Here is a 19174-nt window from a genome sequence, read left to right on the forward strand (position 1 = left end):
CTTATATGTGGGATCTGGTGGTTGCCAGGGTTTGAGGGGGCAGGGGGAAGAGAAGAGATGTTGGTCAAAGGGTACAAAGATTCAGTTATGTGGGATGAGTAAGTTCTGGAGTGGTATTGTATACCATGGTGACTATAGTTAGTAATACTGTATTGTATACTTGAAATTTGCTAAAAGAGTTGATCTCAAGTGTTCTCACCACACACATAAATTGTAACTATGTGAGGTGATGGATATGTTAATTAGCTTAATTGTGGTAATCATTTCACAATGTATACATGTATCAAATCATCACATTGTATAGTGTACACTACACACTAAATGTTTATGACCCCCGCCCCCAATTCTGTATGTTGAAATCCTAATCTCTGGAGGTGATATTAAAAGGTATGGCCTTTGGAGGTGATTAGGTCATGAGGGTGAAGCCCTCATGAATGGGATTAGTCCCCTTACAAAAGAGGCCCCAGAGAGATCCCTCGCCCCTTCTGTTCTGTGAGGACACACCATTTATGAACCAGGAAAAAAGTTCTCACCAGATGCCAAACCTGCCAGCATCTTGATCTTGGACTTCTCAGCCTTCAGAACTGTGACAAAGAAATTTGTTCTTTATAAGCCACCCAGTCTATGGCATTTTGTTACACCAGCCCAAATGGACTAAGACATACATCTAAAATATACACAGGGACTTCCCTGGTGGTCCAGTGGTTAAGACTGCGCCTTCCAATGCAGGGGACACAGGTTCAATCCCTGGTCGGGGAACTAAGATCCCACATGCCATGGGGCAACTAAGCCCACGTGCTCTAGAGCCCGTGCACCACAACTAGAGAGCCTGCGTGCCGCAATTACTGAGCCTGCATGCTCTGGAGCACGGGTGCCGCAATTAGAGAGCCTGCGCACCACAACTAGAGAGCCCCACAACTAAAGAGAAGCCCGCGTGCCGCAACTATTGAGCCCACACGTTCTGGAGCCCACATGCAGCAACTACTGAGCCCACACACTTTGGAGCACACACACCACAACTAGAGAGAAGCCGTGCACCGCAATGAAGAGCCGGCATGCCGCAGCTAAGACCTGATGCAGCCAAATTATTAAATAAACACATTTTTTTTAAAAATGTAGTCACTGCTAGAGATAACCCCTGTACACATCTGGTTGAGAAAGAAAGGGGATTAAATAAACAAACAAATAAATAAATAAATAAAACATACACAATTTTCATTTGCCAAGTATATAACTCAGTAAAGCAAGAGAGGGACTTACCTGGTGGCGCAGTGGTTAAGAATCTGCCTGCCAGTGCAGGGGACATGGGTTCAAGCCCTGGTCCAGGAAGATCCCACATGCTGTGGAGCAACTAAGCCTATGTTCCACAACTACAGAGCCTGCGCTCTAGAGCCCGTGAGCCACAACTATTGAGCCCATGTGCCACAACTACTGAAGCCCGCGCGCCTAGAGACCATGCTCTGCAACAAGAGAAGCCACCACAATAAGAAGCCCACACACCGCAACCAAGAGTAGCCCCTGCTTGCTGCAACTAGAGAAAGCCTGCGCGCAGCAACGAAGACCCAATGCAGCCAAATTAATTAGTTAATTAATTAATTTTAAAAAAAGCAAGAGAAAAAAATAAACAAAAAATACTTAAAACACTTAAAAATAAATCTTATGTGAGAAATATGGAAGCCCTTAAACACACAACAATGAAACAGTGAGAGCAATAGAAAATCGAAATAAATGGAGGCATATACTGGGTTCACAGTTAGGGAGACTAAATTTTATGAAGGTGTTAATTTTCTTCAAGTTGGTAAGAAAATCCCATTCAAAACCACACTTGTTTCTGTGTGCGTGTGTGTTTGTTATGTGTGCATATAAATTGATAAGCTGGTTGTAAAACTCATTTGGAAATGCAATGATACAAGAATAGTTAACATGTTCTTGAAAAAGAACAGTGTCAAAAAACTTTCTCTACCAGATATTAGCATGTATTATAATAAGAGAGTAATTAAGACAATGTGGTATTGGGGAATGGAAGAACAAATAGGCTGATAAAAGAGAACACAGACCCCAGATACACTTATATACATACGGACAGTTGATATCACTTAAGTGCAGTGGAAAAAGGACTTATCTTTTCAATAAATGGTGCAGGAACAATCTGCAGATCTGAGAATAAAACCTGATGTCTACCTCACACTATACACAAAAACCTATTCCAGATATATTTCAGAGCTAAATTTAAAAGGCAAAACATCCAAGTATCTAAAAGATAACACAAATATGTTGTTGTACACAAAGACTTCTTAAATCACAAACAAAGCACTAACCATAAAGGAAAAGAATAAATTTCTCTAGTTCAAAATTAAGAACTTCCCTTCATCAAGAGACACCACTAAGGCTATGACAAAGCAAGCCACAGAGGGAGAGAGGATATCTGCCATAGATATAACAGATGGAGGAGTCATATCTAGAATATATACATATAAAGAATATTTACGAATTGATAAGAAAAAATAAACTCAAAAACATTTCATAACAGTGCAAATTCAATGGCTCATACAAATATGAAAAGCTCAACCCCATTAACAATAAGGGAAATGAAAACCAAAACCACAGAAAAACACCATTACATACCCACCAAAATGGTCAAAGTTAGGAAGATCAAAAATACCAAGTAGTCAGAAAGGATGAGCAGCTGCCAGGAGTCTTTGGAGTATGTTGTTCAGTGTAGACTGTAGAAGTTTAATTGGCTCTTATATATATTACCTGCTTTCCATTCCTGTTCAGAGTTGGGCCATTTGTATTTTCTGGAAGATTTCCTTTGGGAGCCCTGGAAAAAAACACCACCCATCAAGTATTCCAAATCCTACGCCCAGATGTACAAACACTGTATTAGGAAATAGCTGTATCCACACTGACCATTATCATCTGAAGATTATCCAAATAGAATTTGTCTAAAATTCCATATTTTCTGGTTGGAAATGCTTCCATTTCATTACCTCTGTGAAGGAGGAGTCTTCTGAAATATTTCACTATGCTGCAGACATATCTGGAAAGATCTTTAAGTAATTACCTTGTTCTACTTTTTTTTTTTTTTTGTTTTTGAGGAATTACATCATTTAGCAAGAAATTTGAGGAAGGTGAGCTTGCAAAATAAACAAAAAATATATGTATATGTACACACACACACACACACACATTTTCTTTATCCATTCACCCATCAATGGATACTTAGCTTGTTTGCATATCTTGCTACTGTGAATAATGCTGCAATGAACATGAGAAGGCAGGTATCTCTTTGAAAAAATGATTTCTTTTCCTTTGGATATATATCCAGAGATGGGGTTGCTGGGTCATATGGCAGTTCTATTTTTAATTTTTTGAGGAACTTCCATACTGTTTTCCATAATTGTAAGCCTGAAATGTGTTAAGAGAGTAGATTTTAAGTGTTCTCACTACAAAAAAAGGTAACTACGTGAGATGATGAGTGCATTGACTGTGGTTATCATTTCACAATGTGTATGTATATAAAATTACCACAGTATAAACGTTAACAACTCACATTGCACAACCCAAATTAAAAAAAAAAAATAGTGACTTCCCTGGTGGCTGAGTGGTTAAGAATCCACCTGCCAATGCAGGGGACTCGGGTTCGACCCCTGGTCCAGGAAGATCCCACATGTCACGGAGCAACTAAGCCCGTGTGCCACAACTACTGAGCCTGTGCTCTAGAACCCGCGAGCCACTACTGAGCCTGCATGCCACAACTACTGAGCCCGCATGCCTAGAGCCTGTGCTCTGCAACAAGAAAAGCCACTGCAATGAGACGCCCGCACACCGCAATGAAGAGTAGCCCCCGCTTGCTGCAACTAGAGAAAGCCTGCGTGCAGCAATGAAGACCCAACGTGACCAAAAATATATAACTCTATTTTATTTCTATATATGTATAATGACAGTAAGTCTTGCTCTCACCTTTTTTAAAGACAAAGATGCTGAGGTGGAGTCAAGATGGCAGTGTGGGAAGATGTGGAGTTAGCGTCGCCTCACAACTAGGGCACCTGCCAGCCACTGGTAGGGGACTCTGACGCCCAAGGAGATGGGAGGAACCCCAAAGTGAACTGGTAGGACGTGGGGAGACTGAGAGAGGAGGAGAAGTGGAGGCCGGACAGGATCAGCGCTCCTGAGGCCGGGGAGATCAGAAGAGGCAGGCGGGAGGGACTTTCTGGGAAGAGTGGGAGAGGAGTGGAGGGCAGCTGCCCGGCCCACTTGGACCAGGGAGCCTGCTGAGCTACCAGGCTGATACCCCCACTCCAAATCCCCCTCCAGGATGCGTGGGTCCTGGGGTCATAAGACGGAGGCCGGGGAGATCAGGTGAGGCAGGTGGGAAGGGCCATCCGGAGGAGCAGGAGAGGAGCAGAGGGTAATTGCCCTGACCACTTGGGCCCCGGGAGCCTGCTGAGTTCCCAGGCTGGTCCCCTGCCCTCCAAGGCCCCCCTTCCCCCACCGGCTGCATTGGTCCTGGGGGCTTAGGACGGAGGCCAGGAGATCAGGAGAAGCAGGCGGGAGGAGGCCTCCCAGACCAGAGGAGCAGGAGAGGAGAGGAGGGCGTTTGCCCCACCCACTCGAGCCCAGGAAGCCTGCTGGGCTCCCAAGTGAAGTCCCCTGCCCTCTGAGACCAGGGGTGGGAGGCACGCCTGGGCCCCTTCTGTTCCTTGACCCTAAGCCCCACCCCCAGAGCCCCCAAGACCTTTTCCAGCCCTGTGGGTCCTGAGCACTGGCCCTACCCACTGCCCAAACCTCACCCTTACTTAGGCCCCACCCTCCACAGCCAAGGCCTTTCCTTCCTGCTTTTTTTTTTCTCTTTACTCTCCTCTTTTTTACTATTGTAGTACTGATGTACCTTCCAGTTGTTGATTCATCTATATTTTTATTTTTATACTCTTTCTAACATATCTGTTAGTTTCCTAGTCTAGTTTTATTTTTTGCTTTTTGTTTTTTGTTTTTTTTTTTTGCTGCCCAATGTGGCTTGCAGGATCTTGGGTCACGAGCTGGGATTGGGCTGAAGCTCCTGCAGTGGGAGTTCTGAGTCCGAACCACTGGACTAACAGAGAACCTCAGATCCCAGGGAATATTCATCAGAGTGAAGACTCATAGAGTTCCTCATCTCAGCACCAAGACCTAGCTCTACCGAATAAACTACAAACTCCAGTGTTGGAAGCCTCAGGCCAAATAATCAGTAAGACAGGAACACAATCCCACTCATAAAGAGAAAAAAAAAAAATGAGATGGCAAAAAAATATGTCACAGATGAAGGAGCAAGGTAAAAACCTACAAGACCAAATAAATGAAGAGTAAATAGGTAATCTACCTGAAAAAGAATTCAGAGTAATGATATAGTAAAGATGATCCAGAATCTTGGAAATAGAATGGAGGAATGGAATGAAAAAATACAAGAAATGTTTAACAAAGATCTAGAAGAACTAAAGTACAAACAAACAGAGATGAACAACACAATAACTGAAATGAAAAATACACTAGAAGGAATCAATAACAGAATAACTGTGGCAGAAGAATGAATAAGCTGGAAGACAAAATGGTGGAATTGCTGAGGAGCAGCATAAAGAAAAAAGAATGAAAAGAATTGAAGACAATCTCAGAGACCTCTGGGACAACACTAAATGCACCAACATTCGAATTACAGGGGTCTCAAGAAGAAGAAAAAAAGAAAGGGTCTGAGAAAATATTTGAAGAGATTATAGTAGAAAACTTCCCTAACATGGGAAAGGAAATAGTCACACAAGTCCAGGAAGCACAGAGAGTCCCATATAGGATAAACCCTAGGAAAAACACACCAAGATGAATATTAATCAAACAAACAAAAATTAAAGTCAAAGAAAAAATATTAAAAGCAGTAAGGGAAAAACAAAAAACAACATACAAAGGAATCCCCATAAAGTTATCAGCTGATTTTTCACTGGAAACTCTTCAGGCCAGAAGGGAGTGTCAGGATATACTTAATGTGATGAAAGACAAAAACCTACAACCAAGATTACTCTATCCAGCAAGGATCTCATTCAGATTCAATGGAGAAATCAAAAGCTTTTCAAACAAGCAAAAGCTAAGAGAATTCAGCACCACCAAACCAGCTTTACAACAATTGCTAAAGAAACTTCTCTAAGCGGGAAACACAAGAGAAGAAAAACACCTACAATAACAAACCCAAAACAATTAAGAAAATGGCAATAGGAACATACATATCGATAATAACCTTGAATGTAAATGGATTAAATGTCCCAACCAAAAGACACAGATGGCTGAATGGAAACAAAAACAAGACCCATATATATGCTGTCTACAAGAGACCCACTTCAGACCTAGGAACACAGAGACTGAAAGTGAAGGGATGGAAAAAGATATTCCATGCAAATGGAAATCAAAAGAAAGCTGGAGTAGCAATACTTGTGTCAGATAAAATAGACTTTAAAATAAAGATTGTTACAAGAGATAAGGAGGGATACTACATAATGATCAAAGGATCAATACAAGAAAAAGATATAACAATTATAAATGTTTATGCACCCAACATAGGAGCACCTCAATAGTATAAGGCAAATGCTAACAACCATGAAAGGAGAAACTGACAGTAACACAATTATATAGGGGATTTTAACACCCCACTTACACCAACAGACAGATCATCCAAACAGAAAATAAATAAGGAAACACAAGCTTTAAATGACACAATAGACTAGATAGATTTGATATTTATAGAACATTCCATCCAAAAATGGCAGAACACAATTTCTTGTCAAGTGCACATGGAACATTCTCCAGGATAGATTACATCTTGTGTCAAATCAAGATGTACAAATCAAGCCTCGATTGATTACAAATCAAGCCTCGGAAAGTTTAAGAAAATTTAAATCGTATCAAGCATCTTTTCTGAGCACAACGCTATGAGATTGGAAATCAATTACAGGAAAAAAACTGTAAAAAAAAATACATGGAGGCTAAACAGTGCGCTACTAAATAAGCAAGAGATCACTGAAGAAATCAAAGAAGAAATTAAAAAATACATAGAAACAAATGACAATGAAAACACAATGACCCAAAACCTATGGGATGCAGCAAAAGCAGTTCTAAGAATGAAGTTCACAGCAATTCAATGTCACCTCAAGAAACAAGAAAAATCTCAAATAAACAATCTAACCTTACACTTAAAACAACTAGAGAAAGAAGAGCAAAGAAAACCCAAAGTCAGTAGAAGGAAAGAAATCAAAAAGATCAGAGCAGAAATAAATGAAATAGGAATGAAGAAAACAATAGCAAAGATCAATAAAACTAAAAGCTGTTTCTTTGCGAAGATAAACAAAATTGATAAACCCTTAGCCAGACTCACCAAGAAAAAAAGGGAGAGGATGCAAATCAATAAAATTAGAAATGAAAAAGGAGAAATCACAACTGACACTGCAGAAATACAAAGGATTACAAGAGCCTACTACAAACACTGTATGCCAATAAAATGGACAGCCATGAAAAAATGGACAAATTCTTGGAAAGGTACAATTTTCCAAGACTGAACCAGGAAGAATTAGAAAATATAAACAGACCTATCACAAGTAATGAAATTGAAACCGTAATTAAAAATCTTCCAACAAACAAAAGTCCAGGACCAGATGAGTTCACAGGCAAATTCCATCAAACATTTAGAGAAGAGCTAACACTGATCCTTCTCAAAGTCCTCCAAAAAATTGCAGAGGGAGAAACACTCCCAAATTCATTCTATGAAGCCACCATCACCCTGATACCAAAACCAGAAAAAGATATCAAAAAAGAAAATTACAGACCAATATCACTGATGAACATAGATGCAAAAATCCTGAACAAAATACTAGCAAACAGAATCCAACAGCACATTAAAAGGATCATACACCATGATCAAGTGGGATTTATCCCAGGGATGCAAGGATTCTTCAATATACGCAAATGAATTTTGCTTTGTTAAGCAAACAAATTGAAGAATAAAGACCATATTATCATCTCAATAGATGCAGAAAAAGCTTTTGACAAAATTCAACACCCATTTATGATAAAAACTCTCCAGAAAATGGACATAGAGGGAACCTACCGCAACATAATAAAGGCCATATATGAAAAACCCACAGCAAGCATCATACTCAATGGTGAAAAACTGAAAGCATTTCCACTAAGATCAGGAAGAAGACAAGGATGTCCACTCTCTCACCACTCTTATTCAACATAGTTTTGGAAGTCCTAGCCACAGCAATCAGAGAAGAAAAAGAAATAAAAGGAATACAAATGGGAAAAGAAGAAGTAAAACTGTCACTGTTTGCAGATGACATGATGCTATACATAGAGAATCCTAAAGATGCCACCAGAAAACTACTAGAGCTAATCAATGAATTTGGTAAAGCTGCAGGATACAAAATTAATGCACAGAAATCTCTGCCATTCTTATACACTAACAATGAAAAATCAGAAAGAGAAATTAAGGAAACACTCCCATTTACCACTGTAACAAAAAGAATAAAATACCTAGGAAAAAACCTGCCTAAGGAGGCGAAAGACTTGTACTCAGAAAGCTATAAAACACTAATGAAAGAAATCAAAGATGACATAAACAGATGGAGAAATATACCATGTTCTTGGATTGGAATCAATATTGTGAAAATGACTACACTACCCAAAGCAATCTACAGATTCCATGCAATCCCTATCAAACTACCCATGGCATTCCTCACAGAATTAGTAAAAAAAAAAAAAATCTTACAATTCATATGGAAACACAAAAGACCCAGAATAGCCAAAGCAACCTTGAGAAAGAAAAACGGAGTTGGAGGAATCAGGCTCCCTGACTTCAAACTGTACCACAAAGCTACAGTAATCAAGACAGTATGGTACTGGCACAAAAACAGAAATATAGATCAATGGAACAGGATAGAAAGCCCAGAGATAAACCCACGCATATATGGGCACCTAATTTGCGACAAAGGAGGCAAGAACATACAATGGAGAAAAGACAGCCTCTTCAATAAGTGGTGCTGGGAAAACTGTACGGCTACATGTAAAAGGATGAAATTAGAACACTCCCTAACACCATACACAAAAATAAACTCCAAATGGATAAAAGGCTTAAATGTAAGACCAGACACTATAAAACTTTTAGAGGAAAACATAGGAAAAACACTCTTTGACATAAAGCACAGCAAGATCTTTTTTGACCCACCTCCTAGAATAACAGAAATAAAAACCAAAATAAACAAATGGGACCTAACTGCAAAGCAAAGGAAACCATAAACAAGACAAAAAGACAACCCTCAGAATGGGAGAAAATATCTGCAAACAAAGCAACTGACAAAGGATTAATCTCCAAAATATACAAGCAGCTCATGCAGCTCAATATCAAAAAAACAAACAACCCAATCCAAAAATGGGCCGAAGACCTAAATAGACATTTCTCCAAAAAAGATATACAGATTGCCAACAAACACATGAAAAGATGCTCAACATCACTAATCATTAGAGAAATGCAAATCAAAACTACAATGAGGTATCACCTCACACCAGTCAGAATGGCCATCATCAAAAAATCTACAAACAATAAATGCTGGACAGGGTGTGGGAAAGGGAACCCTCTTGCACTGTTGGTGGGAATGTAAATTGATACAGCCACTGTGGAGAACAGTATGGAGGTTCCTTAAAAAACTAAAAACAGAACTACCATATGACCCAGGAATCCCACTACTGGGCATATACCCTGAGAAAACCATAATTCAAAAAGAGACATGTACCACAATGTTCACTGAAGCACTATTTACAATAGCCAGGACACAGAACCAACCTAAATGTCCATCAACAGACGAATGGATAAAGATGTGGCACACATATACAATGAAATATTACTCAGCCATAAAAAGAAACGAAATCGAGTTATTTGTAGTGAGGTGGATGGACCTAGAGTCTGTTGTAGAGTGAAGTCAGAGAGACAAAAACATATCCGTAGGCTAACGCATATATATGGAATCTTAAAAAAAAAAAAAAAAGGTACTGATGAACCTAGGTGCAGGGCAAGAATAAAGAGGCAGACATAGAGAATGGACTTCAGGACATGGGGTGGGAGGGGGAAGCTGGGGCGAAGTGAGAGAAGCGTTGACATATATACACTACTGAACATAAAATAGTTGGCTGGTGGGTAGCAGCAGCATAGCACAGGGAGATAGGCTTGGTGCTTTGCGATGACCTAGAGGGGTGGGGTAGGGAGGATGGGAGGGAGGCTCAAGAAGGAGGGCATATGAGGACATGTGTATGCATATGGCTGATTCGCTTTGTTGTGCAACAGAAACTAACACAGTATTGGGAAGCAATTATACTCCAAAAAAGATTAAAAAACAAAAAAGACAAAGATCACAGAAGAGTCACACTGTAGCGTGGCACCATCTGGCGGTTCCAGTGCATTTTTAAATGACAGCTTCCCCCAAATTTAGCCCTGTTCTTGTTTCTTCCAAAAGATAACTTTTGACCCTTGATCATCTGCCACCACACTCCAAATAGAAGGCAGCATGGCTAACACTTCCCTCATCATCAAATCCAAACTTACATAGAGGTTTTTAATAATGAGATTAGGCACATTTTCATGTTTATTAGACAGTTTCTCTTTTACGAAGTGCTTCTTTAATTCTTTTACCCATTTTTCTATTGGCTGCTCTTTTTCCTTTTTTTCTTTTTAAATTTTATTTATTTATTTTTGGCTGCGTTGGGTCTTTGTTGCTGCGCATGGGCTTTCTCTAGTTGCAGCGAGTGGGGGCTATGCTTCGTGGTGATGCACAGGCTTCTCACTGCAGTGGCTTCTCTTGTTGCAGAGCATGGGCTCTAGGCGCGCGGGCTTCAGTAGTTGTAGCACGCAAACTCCATAGTTGTGGTTTGCGGGCTCTAGAGCGCAGGTTCAGTAGTTGTGACGCATGGGCTTAGCTGCTCCACGGCATGTGGGATCTTCCCAGACTGGGGCTCGAACCCGTGTCCCCTGCATTGGCAGGCAGATTCTTAACCACTGCGCCACCAGGGAAGCCCTGGATGCTCTTTTTCTTTTGATGGAAAGAAGTACTTTGTATATTCTGGATACCTGTGCTTTGAAGGATATATAAATTACAGTATATTTTACATATATATACATACATACATACATATATTTTACTCTATGGCCTTTTGTTCTTTTAAATGGTGTTTTTTGGATGAACATGTTTTTAATTTTAAGACAGTCAAATATACCAATCATTTCTTTTATTTTTAGTGTTTTCTTATGAGGATCTTATTTAACAGATCCCTACTACTGCTGAGATTTTGTTATATAGTATTAGTGTTATTACTTCTATAAAATTTTGGTATAACACAGATAAGGTCATCCAGGACAAATTTTCTTTATGGAAAGGTTTTTAAATGACAGACTCAACTTCTTTAACAGTTATAAAACAACTAAATTTTCCTTCTTATTACAGTTTTGGTAAGTTTTGTTTTTCTATGTTTATTTCATCCACATTTTAATTATTCGAAGTGTCTATCTCTTTAATGACTATAATAATAATGACTGTTTTATGTTTCTAACATTGGTTAGTTTTGCCATTTTTCTTTTTCCTTGATCATCCTCACCAAGAGTTTAGCATTAGTCTTTTAAAAGAATATACTGCTTTGTTAATCCTTTTTTTTTTACATGTTACATATTTCTGCTATTATTTTCTTCCATCTATTTGAATTTAATTTGCTATTATTCTGGTTTCTCGAGAAGAATGTTTAGCTAATTCATTTTTACCCTTTCTACTTTTCTAATATACGCACTTAAGGCTATACAATTCCTTTTAATCAAATCCAAAAGGTTTTGATATTCCTATTTTCATTCAGTTCAAAATAATTTCTACCTTCCAAAGGGTTACTGGGAGGTACATTCTTTAACTTCCAAATTTTGTAATTTTTGTTACTAATTTCTCATTTAATTCTGTTGCAGACAGCCCTATGTGAGTCCAACCCTTTGAAATTTGTTAATAGTTTCTTTATGGCCCAATATATATGTTAACTTTGATAAATGCTCCATGATTACCTAGAAGTAATGTGTATCTTGCAGTTGTTAATTCAGTGTTTTATACAGGTTCATTAGATTAAGTGTGTTAGTTGTGTTGTTCAAATCTTCTATATCCTTACTGATTTGGGGGTGGGGCAGGGAGAATGTGGGTGTATGCTCTCATTTACTGAGAGACTTCTATTAAAATTTTATATGTGGATTTCTGCTTCTGGTCAAGATGGAGAAGCTACCACTTTACCCTCCTGTCTGAAACAATTGAAAAACTAGACAAAATGTATAAAACAATGCCACTTAATACCCTGGACACCAGGCACTGAAGAACAGTAATCCTTGAGAGCATAAGAAACAAAAAAAGGGTGAGCCCTACACCATGGCCCCAGCTCACTGCCTGGAGAAAATTTCCAGGAGAATATAGAAAATTCAGAAGATTCTAAAACCTGTTGGGATTAAGAAATGAATTGAGCAAGGTTGTTATATACAAGTCATTCTAAAACAATTGTATTTCAATACTCTAGCAACAAATAAAAAACAAAAGACCTAAAAAGACACTTCATAAAAGACAGTATCCAAATGGCCAGTAAGTATTTGAAAAGATGCTTAGCATTATTAGTAATTATAGAAATTAAAATTAAAACCACATAAAGATACCAGTACATACTCACCAGAACGCCTGAAATGAGAAAAATGAAAAATATCAAGTGTGGCAAGGATGATAGGAATGTCCCTTCTGTGAACACTTGGAAAAACAACAGGCTGACCAGGCTGCTGGAGAGGAGGCCTCTGGGCCTCTCTTATCTTGGTTTAACAAATGCTTCTTGAAGGTAGTGAGAGAGGGCTCACAGTTCCCGTGGTGTACTTATGGACCACTATATCCTTTAATTGCAGGTTCTGGGTCCTCAAAGTCAGACAAAAACAGTAGCATGTATTAAGTTTCCTAGGGCTGCTGTTAACACATTACCAAAAATGGGGTGGTTGAAACAACAGGCGAGAAGACCAAAATCAAGATGTTGGCAGGGTGGCGCTTCCTCTGGAGGCTCTAAGGAAGGACCTCTTCCTTGTATCTTCTAGTTCCTGGTGGCTGTTAGCATTCTGCTGCCCACGGCTACAACTCTCTGCCGGCTTCAGAGTGCCTTCTCCTCTGTGTTATCTTCCTTTGCCTCTCTAAGGACACTTGTGATAGCATTTAGGGCCCACCCAGAGAATCCAAAGTAATTGCCTCATCTCAGAATGCTTAACTTAATTAAATCTGCAAAGACCCTTTTCAGTAATCTTTAAAGTTCCAGGGATTAGAGCTTGATATTTTTAAGTAGTTATTATTCAACCTACTACACTTGTGTTTAATATTTTCAAAATAAAGGAAAAAACTAGTAACTGTGGAGAGAAGATCAGGGGAAGGAGTGGCCCTGAGGAAACCTTGGTGTGTGTGTGTTGGGAGGGGGTAAACTGGGAGGAGGTAGAAGAAGCCTTACCTAGCAGGGGAGTAATATTCTCTGGGTACAGAGGAGCGACTGGGAAACTTTACAAAAGAGTACTAAAGGAGAATTTCCCCCTTCTTTGCCAGGGTCCTAGGATCTGATCCCAATAAATAAATTACTGCACTTACATGTAAAAGCACTTCCTGAAGGAGTGGGCAGTAGGCATGCTGTGGTAGACCGAGCTAGCTGCCCATTCAATATCCATTCTTTCCTTCTTCACTGAAAAGAATATCACTTTTATTTGGAGCCATCCACTGCTCAGCTAAAAAAGTTCATTTCCCAGGTTTCCTTGCAGCCACTGGCCATGTGACAGTTTTGACTAGTGGGAGGTAAGCAGAATTATGCAAGTGGAGTTCTAGAAAAGCTGTTGTTTTGCTAATAAAAGGGATACACATTTGCACCTTTCCTGCAAACCTTTCCTTCTTGAAGCACTGCGCTGATGCCCTCAGGTGTAAACGTCAGAATCCCTGAGACCACAACAGAACTGTAGAATCCCCGTACCAGCCCTAAACAGTCTGCCAGTAAACTTTTCTGTTATAAAAGAAAAACACTCCAATAGGGTTTAAGCCACTGTTAAACTTCGTTTGTAGTCGAATACACTTTTAAAAAACTAAACAAAACAATAGCTAGGTGTTTCACAGATACCATAATGTCAACCATAATTATTGGACAATTCCAATTTCTCTGGAGACTTAAAACAAAAAATGCCTTCACACCAATGCAGGTTCCAGACTGGTCCTCTTGAATGACTGGGTATAACCTGCTCCCACACATTAGCCATAAAGTACAGAGAAGGTTAATTAGATTCTTTATTGATTCCACCAATGTATTAGTAGATATGATAATAATAAATGGTACTTTTACATTCTCTTAACCAAAAATATAACAAATATTTACACTCAATAAAAATACAAAAAGCATACAGAGGCACTGTCTTTCTAAAAGACATAAGTTTAAGAGGTATCAAAAAATAGGAGACAAACATTGCTTGTTACAGGACACTTTACAATCACTGAATTGTGCAGTATAATTGCTATTTGATTATTATGACTGTGCAGTTTTGTTTTTGTCCTTTGCTGATCAGCTCACGTTTCAATTTTAAAAGGTTAAGTACAACTGTATTCTGTGTATCAAAAGTAAAGAAGCCTTAAAAAAGCACAACAGAAATTAAAGATGAACTGGGGTTCAAGTTTAAATTTGAAAATGTACTGTGACACTTTTTTGAAGATTTATCCCTTTGCTATATCGCATTTACGGTAATACTAAAGGGATACATCTACTTTAATATCACATTTTTTAGAAATGTATGTATCAGAATAATAATCAGAGTCTTAAATATACAAGGAAACTCTTTCTCCCCTTCTTTTTAAAGGGGAGAAAACACTTTGTAAAAATTAGAATTGTTCTTGGATATCTCCATGATTACTGTCACATTTCAAGCCTAGGAGAGATTCTCAAAGTGGTTATGCAGATGATGACAATGCGACATCACCCTCAAGAAAAACCATTTAAAGGCTTTTTCTCCCCAAATATCATACTGCAAGTAACCATTTGGAGAAAGTAAGACTCTATTAAATTACAATAAACCTTTATGGAAGTATATATTGGATTTACTAATTCTCCAAATCTTTCATTATGCAGAGATTTTTTTTGTTGAAACTTATTATTTGGCAAAAGTTTGCAGTGAGGATTTACTGCTTCAATAGCCCTGGCAGATTCAGAGTTGTGGTACAACAAGGGCACAGATCTCTTCAGTATACTTATAAATTTATAAAATAAAAACAAATGGGCATTTTGAATTGGAGCAAGTATAGGTTAAGGCGTCTCTTGTTCTAGTCGCGTGACAAATTAAGAGAAGGCAGGAATGTACCGTAAATTAGAATATAAAGATCAAAACGCCACGATATTTTAAGGGATAAATACATATCAAACTAGAAAGCATTTGGCTTTAGTTCTTGATCAATGTGATCAGCTGATCCAAACACTCACATTTCAAGCTACAGGAAACAAAGGCAGCTACAAGGTGCAAGTCCAAAACCACAAGCCTCTGACTCTCTGTGCAAGATATTATCCACAACATTGAGGACGATGATGGAGAAGGCTCCCATCTGGTTTGAAAGACCTGCTAAAAAAACAGATACTGTGCAAACAGCACGTTTTTCTGGGGAGTGGATAAAAAATGGTGAGAATAAATACCCAAACTGGATAAAAAGATGGTTGTAGCAAAAATATCTTTCACTTTGTTTTGCTCTGGACATGAAAATAATATTGTGTAAATCAGTGAAAGAAAACTTTATGATCACAGGACCACTGTTTATAGATCAAACCTTTACAATGTGACTTTCAAACCAGGATTTTTGATCCAGGTTACTTTCCATTTCAATGGGCCAAGAAAGCTATGAAGCCAACTAGCCTCATTCTAACATACCTGGGGTTAATTTCTAAGGCTTAAGTTTCGTATTTACAGTTTTTTGCCCATGGGAATTTTTCAGACATGTTATTTTTCCTAAAATGAAGAAATTATCATTTTGATAGAAAAGATGGACTACTGCCATTTACCAGTTGGAACTGATTTACGATTTTAAAATGAAGGAAATAGGAGGATGATAGAGAGAAGGAAGAGAGAGCTAGGAAAAAATGAGAACAAACTTTTCAAAAGGAAGTAGTAAGCCAACGAAATCCTATAAATTCACATATGGATAACCATTCAGAAGTAAACCTATTTTTGGCTCCAAGTTGATCTGGGTAGTACACATTAATGGCTTTGGCTTTTTTTTTTTTGGTAGTCACAGAAGTTTATTAACCTTTCACTTGCCTTTACACTAAAAAACAAATGAAAAAATTTAAACTTAAGATGTAGAAAAACATCATACTTAATCTTTTTTAAATGCGGAAAGTCTACCTCATCCAGTAAACAGTCACTGAAATTTTAACTAAATACTTAAGAGTGCCACGCCCAACAGGCTGTTAAATATATATATCTCCTTCCTCTCAAGGCCTAAAGTGAAAACCGAGAAATAATCATTTCCATAATTCTAGCTCCTCTTTCCCCCACAAAATTTTCAACCAATTATAGACCTTGGTGTGCTAATGAGCTTTACCTGCAGCCAACTGGGAGCTGCAGGGTTTATGAAGATTAAAAACAGCCTTGTGCTGTGAGATGGGGGTTGGGTGGTGGGTGCCGCAGAACACCTCATAAAGCTAAATTGATCTTCATGACTATACCGCCAAAGATAACATGTCCTTTAAAAAAACTCCATATTTGAGTTGTGAAAAATTTTAGGTATGGGTTTCTACAGAGTAGAACTGTCTAGAACTCATTCTCTATTTACTGCATTTATACTTATAGCTACAGTTAGACAGAGAATGACTTTCACTTCAGAAAGAACTGGTATACATGTTATGTAAGATAAACATTTCATTCTTTGGAAATTAGAGTTGCTACACACCCCATCATACCCCTTCCTTTTCCCAAGAGACTGCTAAGATCCTGTGGTAGCTTCATTTGGCCTTCCAAATCCTGACCAGCAGATGGCAGTATTCTCCTTCCTAACACCTCAACAGCAAAGGGATTCCTGTTCCACTCAAACTGAGACCCTACATTTCGTTGGTGCTATAGATGGTTACATCTCTGTATAGATCAAACATATCATCCTGTAAAGATGGCTTCAGTTTGGTCAGATCAGAGACAGTTTTATGGCCTCAAACATGAACATCAATTAACAAGAGCTCCCAAATACAAACAAAACCACAAAACTTCAAATAATAAGTTACTTTTCAAATACATAAAAATATCCTTGGTATTGGCAGACATTCTGAATTTGTCTGTTAACCCAAGCTATGGCTTGAAAATACTACCACTACTACTATCTTAAAAATAACATGTTAAAGGAAAATCTATAGTGATATATATGGGGAGGACTCGAGTTTGAATTTGTTCTAGTAACTGTGGTCCCAAGGCAGGTCTGGTATGCAAAGCGAAGACTGGTATCCAGGCACAACATCCATAGCTGAGGAAACTATGCATCTGCAGGGATTAAATGAAAGGAAGCATGATTCAGGGCTATCTCATTGCTCAGAGTACAGGGAATAAACCTCTGGGCTAGCAGCAGGAGCAGCGAGCTATTTGTTGGCAACGGCCTGCAGAATAGTGAGTTGGTTCTGCCCACTCCTTCCTCCGTGACTTTCAGTAGACTTCAATCAGGTCAATCCAAAGGCTACACTGCTGAAACCTGTTCATTTTCTGAAAATAATAGAAACACAGTTAAGCGGTAGGTCAGCATATTAATGAAGATCAACTAACAATCCAGTTATCTGTTTAAAAAATTAGTCAATTTCAATTAAAGAAATCCTCTCAAATATCCCATCAAAGGCCAGATTTTATTGTAATGACATTTTTGAGTTCTGATCACACTGAAGGCTAACAATCAACTGGAATTTCAGAACTGCTTTTTAACCACTTTATTACTAGATTGTTTAAAAGGATAAAATTCATTTATTGCCAAAATTGCAAAGTTGGTCAAGAGTTCTGCTAATAAGAGGAACTCTATCAAACAGCATGATTTCAGATAATTTGACATTTTGATACTTGGAGTTTCAAGTGTCCATGCATTAGTGTAAAACACAACTCTACCAATGTCAAGTGCCTCCTCTTAAAATTATCCTTTTACACTGAGCTGCTATCTATTAAATAAAATCAGCTTGCCCCCTCCATTTACAAAAAACACACCATCGTATTTAGGCATTTCTTTTTCTAACAGAGATTTCTAAAGCAGTTAAAGAAGACATTTCTGATTATGTGAAATACCAGAGTAAAGACCATTCAATGTGTTTAGCAATTCATTTAAGAGCCATTAAGGTAGTTTGTCAACATACCATCTGCTTCGCTATCTGCGTCAGTCACATCTGCTAGTTTAGGATGGGATGGCTGCAAATTATGCCTCTGAGGCTGAGTTATGATCTTCGATGGAACACAGGCCACAGGGTTGCTACTGAGAGAAGCTGGTGGCAGTCTAGAGAGGCTGTTATGCATCATCTTTGACCTCTGCACTGCCACACTATAATCTGGAGGTTTTAGGTGTAGGTGGGGTCCTTCCTTTAGGTCTGCTAAAGAAATCCCCATGTATCCTGGAGGAGTGGGAGGTGGCTCCCTATACCTATCCTCCTTCCTGGGTGAGGTGACACAGTACACTGGCATGAAAAATAAGCAATGGAGATGTTAATGAAAAATATAAGGAATGAAACAAAACATACTGAAACTTATTACAATGACAAAATAGAGCTTTAAAACTGACAAAATGAATATATTTGAACACAATGGCAGCAGGTTAAAAACACTTTTAATAAGCTTAATAAACATGATATTTAAACTTGTTTTTAAAATACATAAATTACATTGGGTTTTACAAACATTAAATAGAATGAGACAGTTGAAGGAGATGACATTGATGACAAGCTTCCTCCTTTCACAGGTCAGACCACAAATCACAGAAGTGTGTGACAAATTCCTCAAGGAATACAAGCCCCAAAGGTGAATGAGTCAGAGACATTTAAGAATTCACCCTGAACATCTATACTCTATTAAATGGGGGGATTGTCACAGAAATGACGTTTAGGC

The 19174-nt window shown here is 38.6% G+C and overlaps 1 protein-coding gene and 1 long non-coding RNA gene across 8 annotated transcripts in view; one reads left to right on the forward strand and one right to left on the reverse strand.

Annotated features, from left to right (window-relative positions):
- The first annotated feature begins 1420 nt into the window (after positions 1-1420).
- Positions 1421-19174, forward strand: part of LOC309623702 — a 248219-nt gene continuing 230465 nt past the window's right edge. The window contains exon 1 of the long non-coding RNA XR_014241465.1: positions 1421-1511. This is a non-coding gene — a long non-coding RNA (uncharacterized lncRNA). The remainder of the gene's footprint in view (positions 1512-19174) is intronic.
- The window catches only part of RAPGEF6 (Rap guanine nucleotide exchange factor 6), a 233864-nt gene continuing 229038 nt past the window's right edge, over positions 14349-19174 (reverse strand). For 6 of the 7 annotated variants that reach the window (XM_082380768.1, XM_082380767.1, XM_082380766.1 and 3 more), the window contains 2 exons: positions 18433-18747; positions 14349-17800 (listed from right to left, as the gene is read on the reverse strand). In XM_082380768.1, coding sequence (XP_082236894.1) covers positions 17775-17800; positions 18433-18747 — 341 coding nt within the window. In that variant the 3' untranslated portion in view covers positions 14349-17774. The remainder of the gene's footprint in view (positions 17801-18432; positions 18748-19174) is intronic. The other variant, XM_082380770.1, reaches the window with a different exon arrangement.

This window comes from Balaenoptera borealis, assembly GCF_965194805.1.
Source record: "Balaenoptera borealis genome assembly, chromosome: 2".
NCBI classification, from domain to species: Eukaryota; Metazoa; Chordata; class Mammalia; order Artiodactyla; family Balaenopteridae; genus Balaenoptera; species Balaenoptera borealis.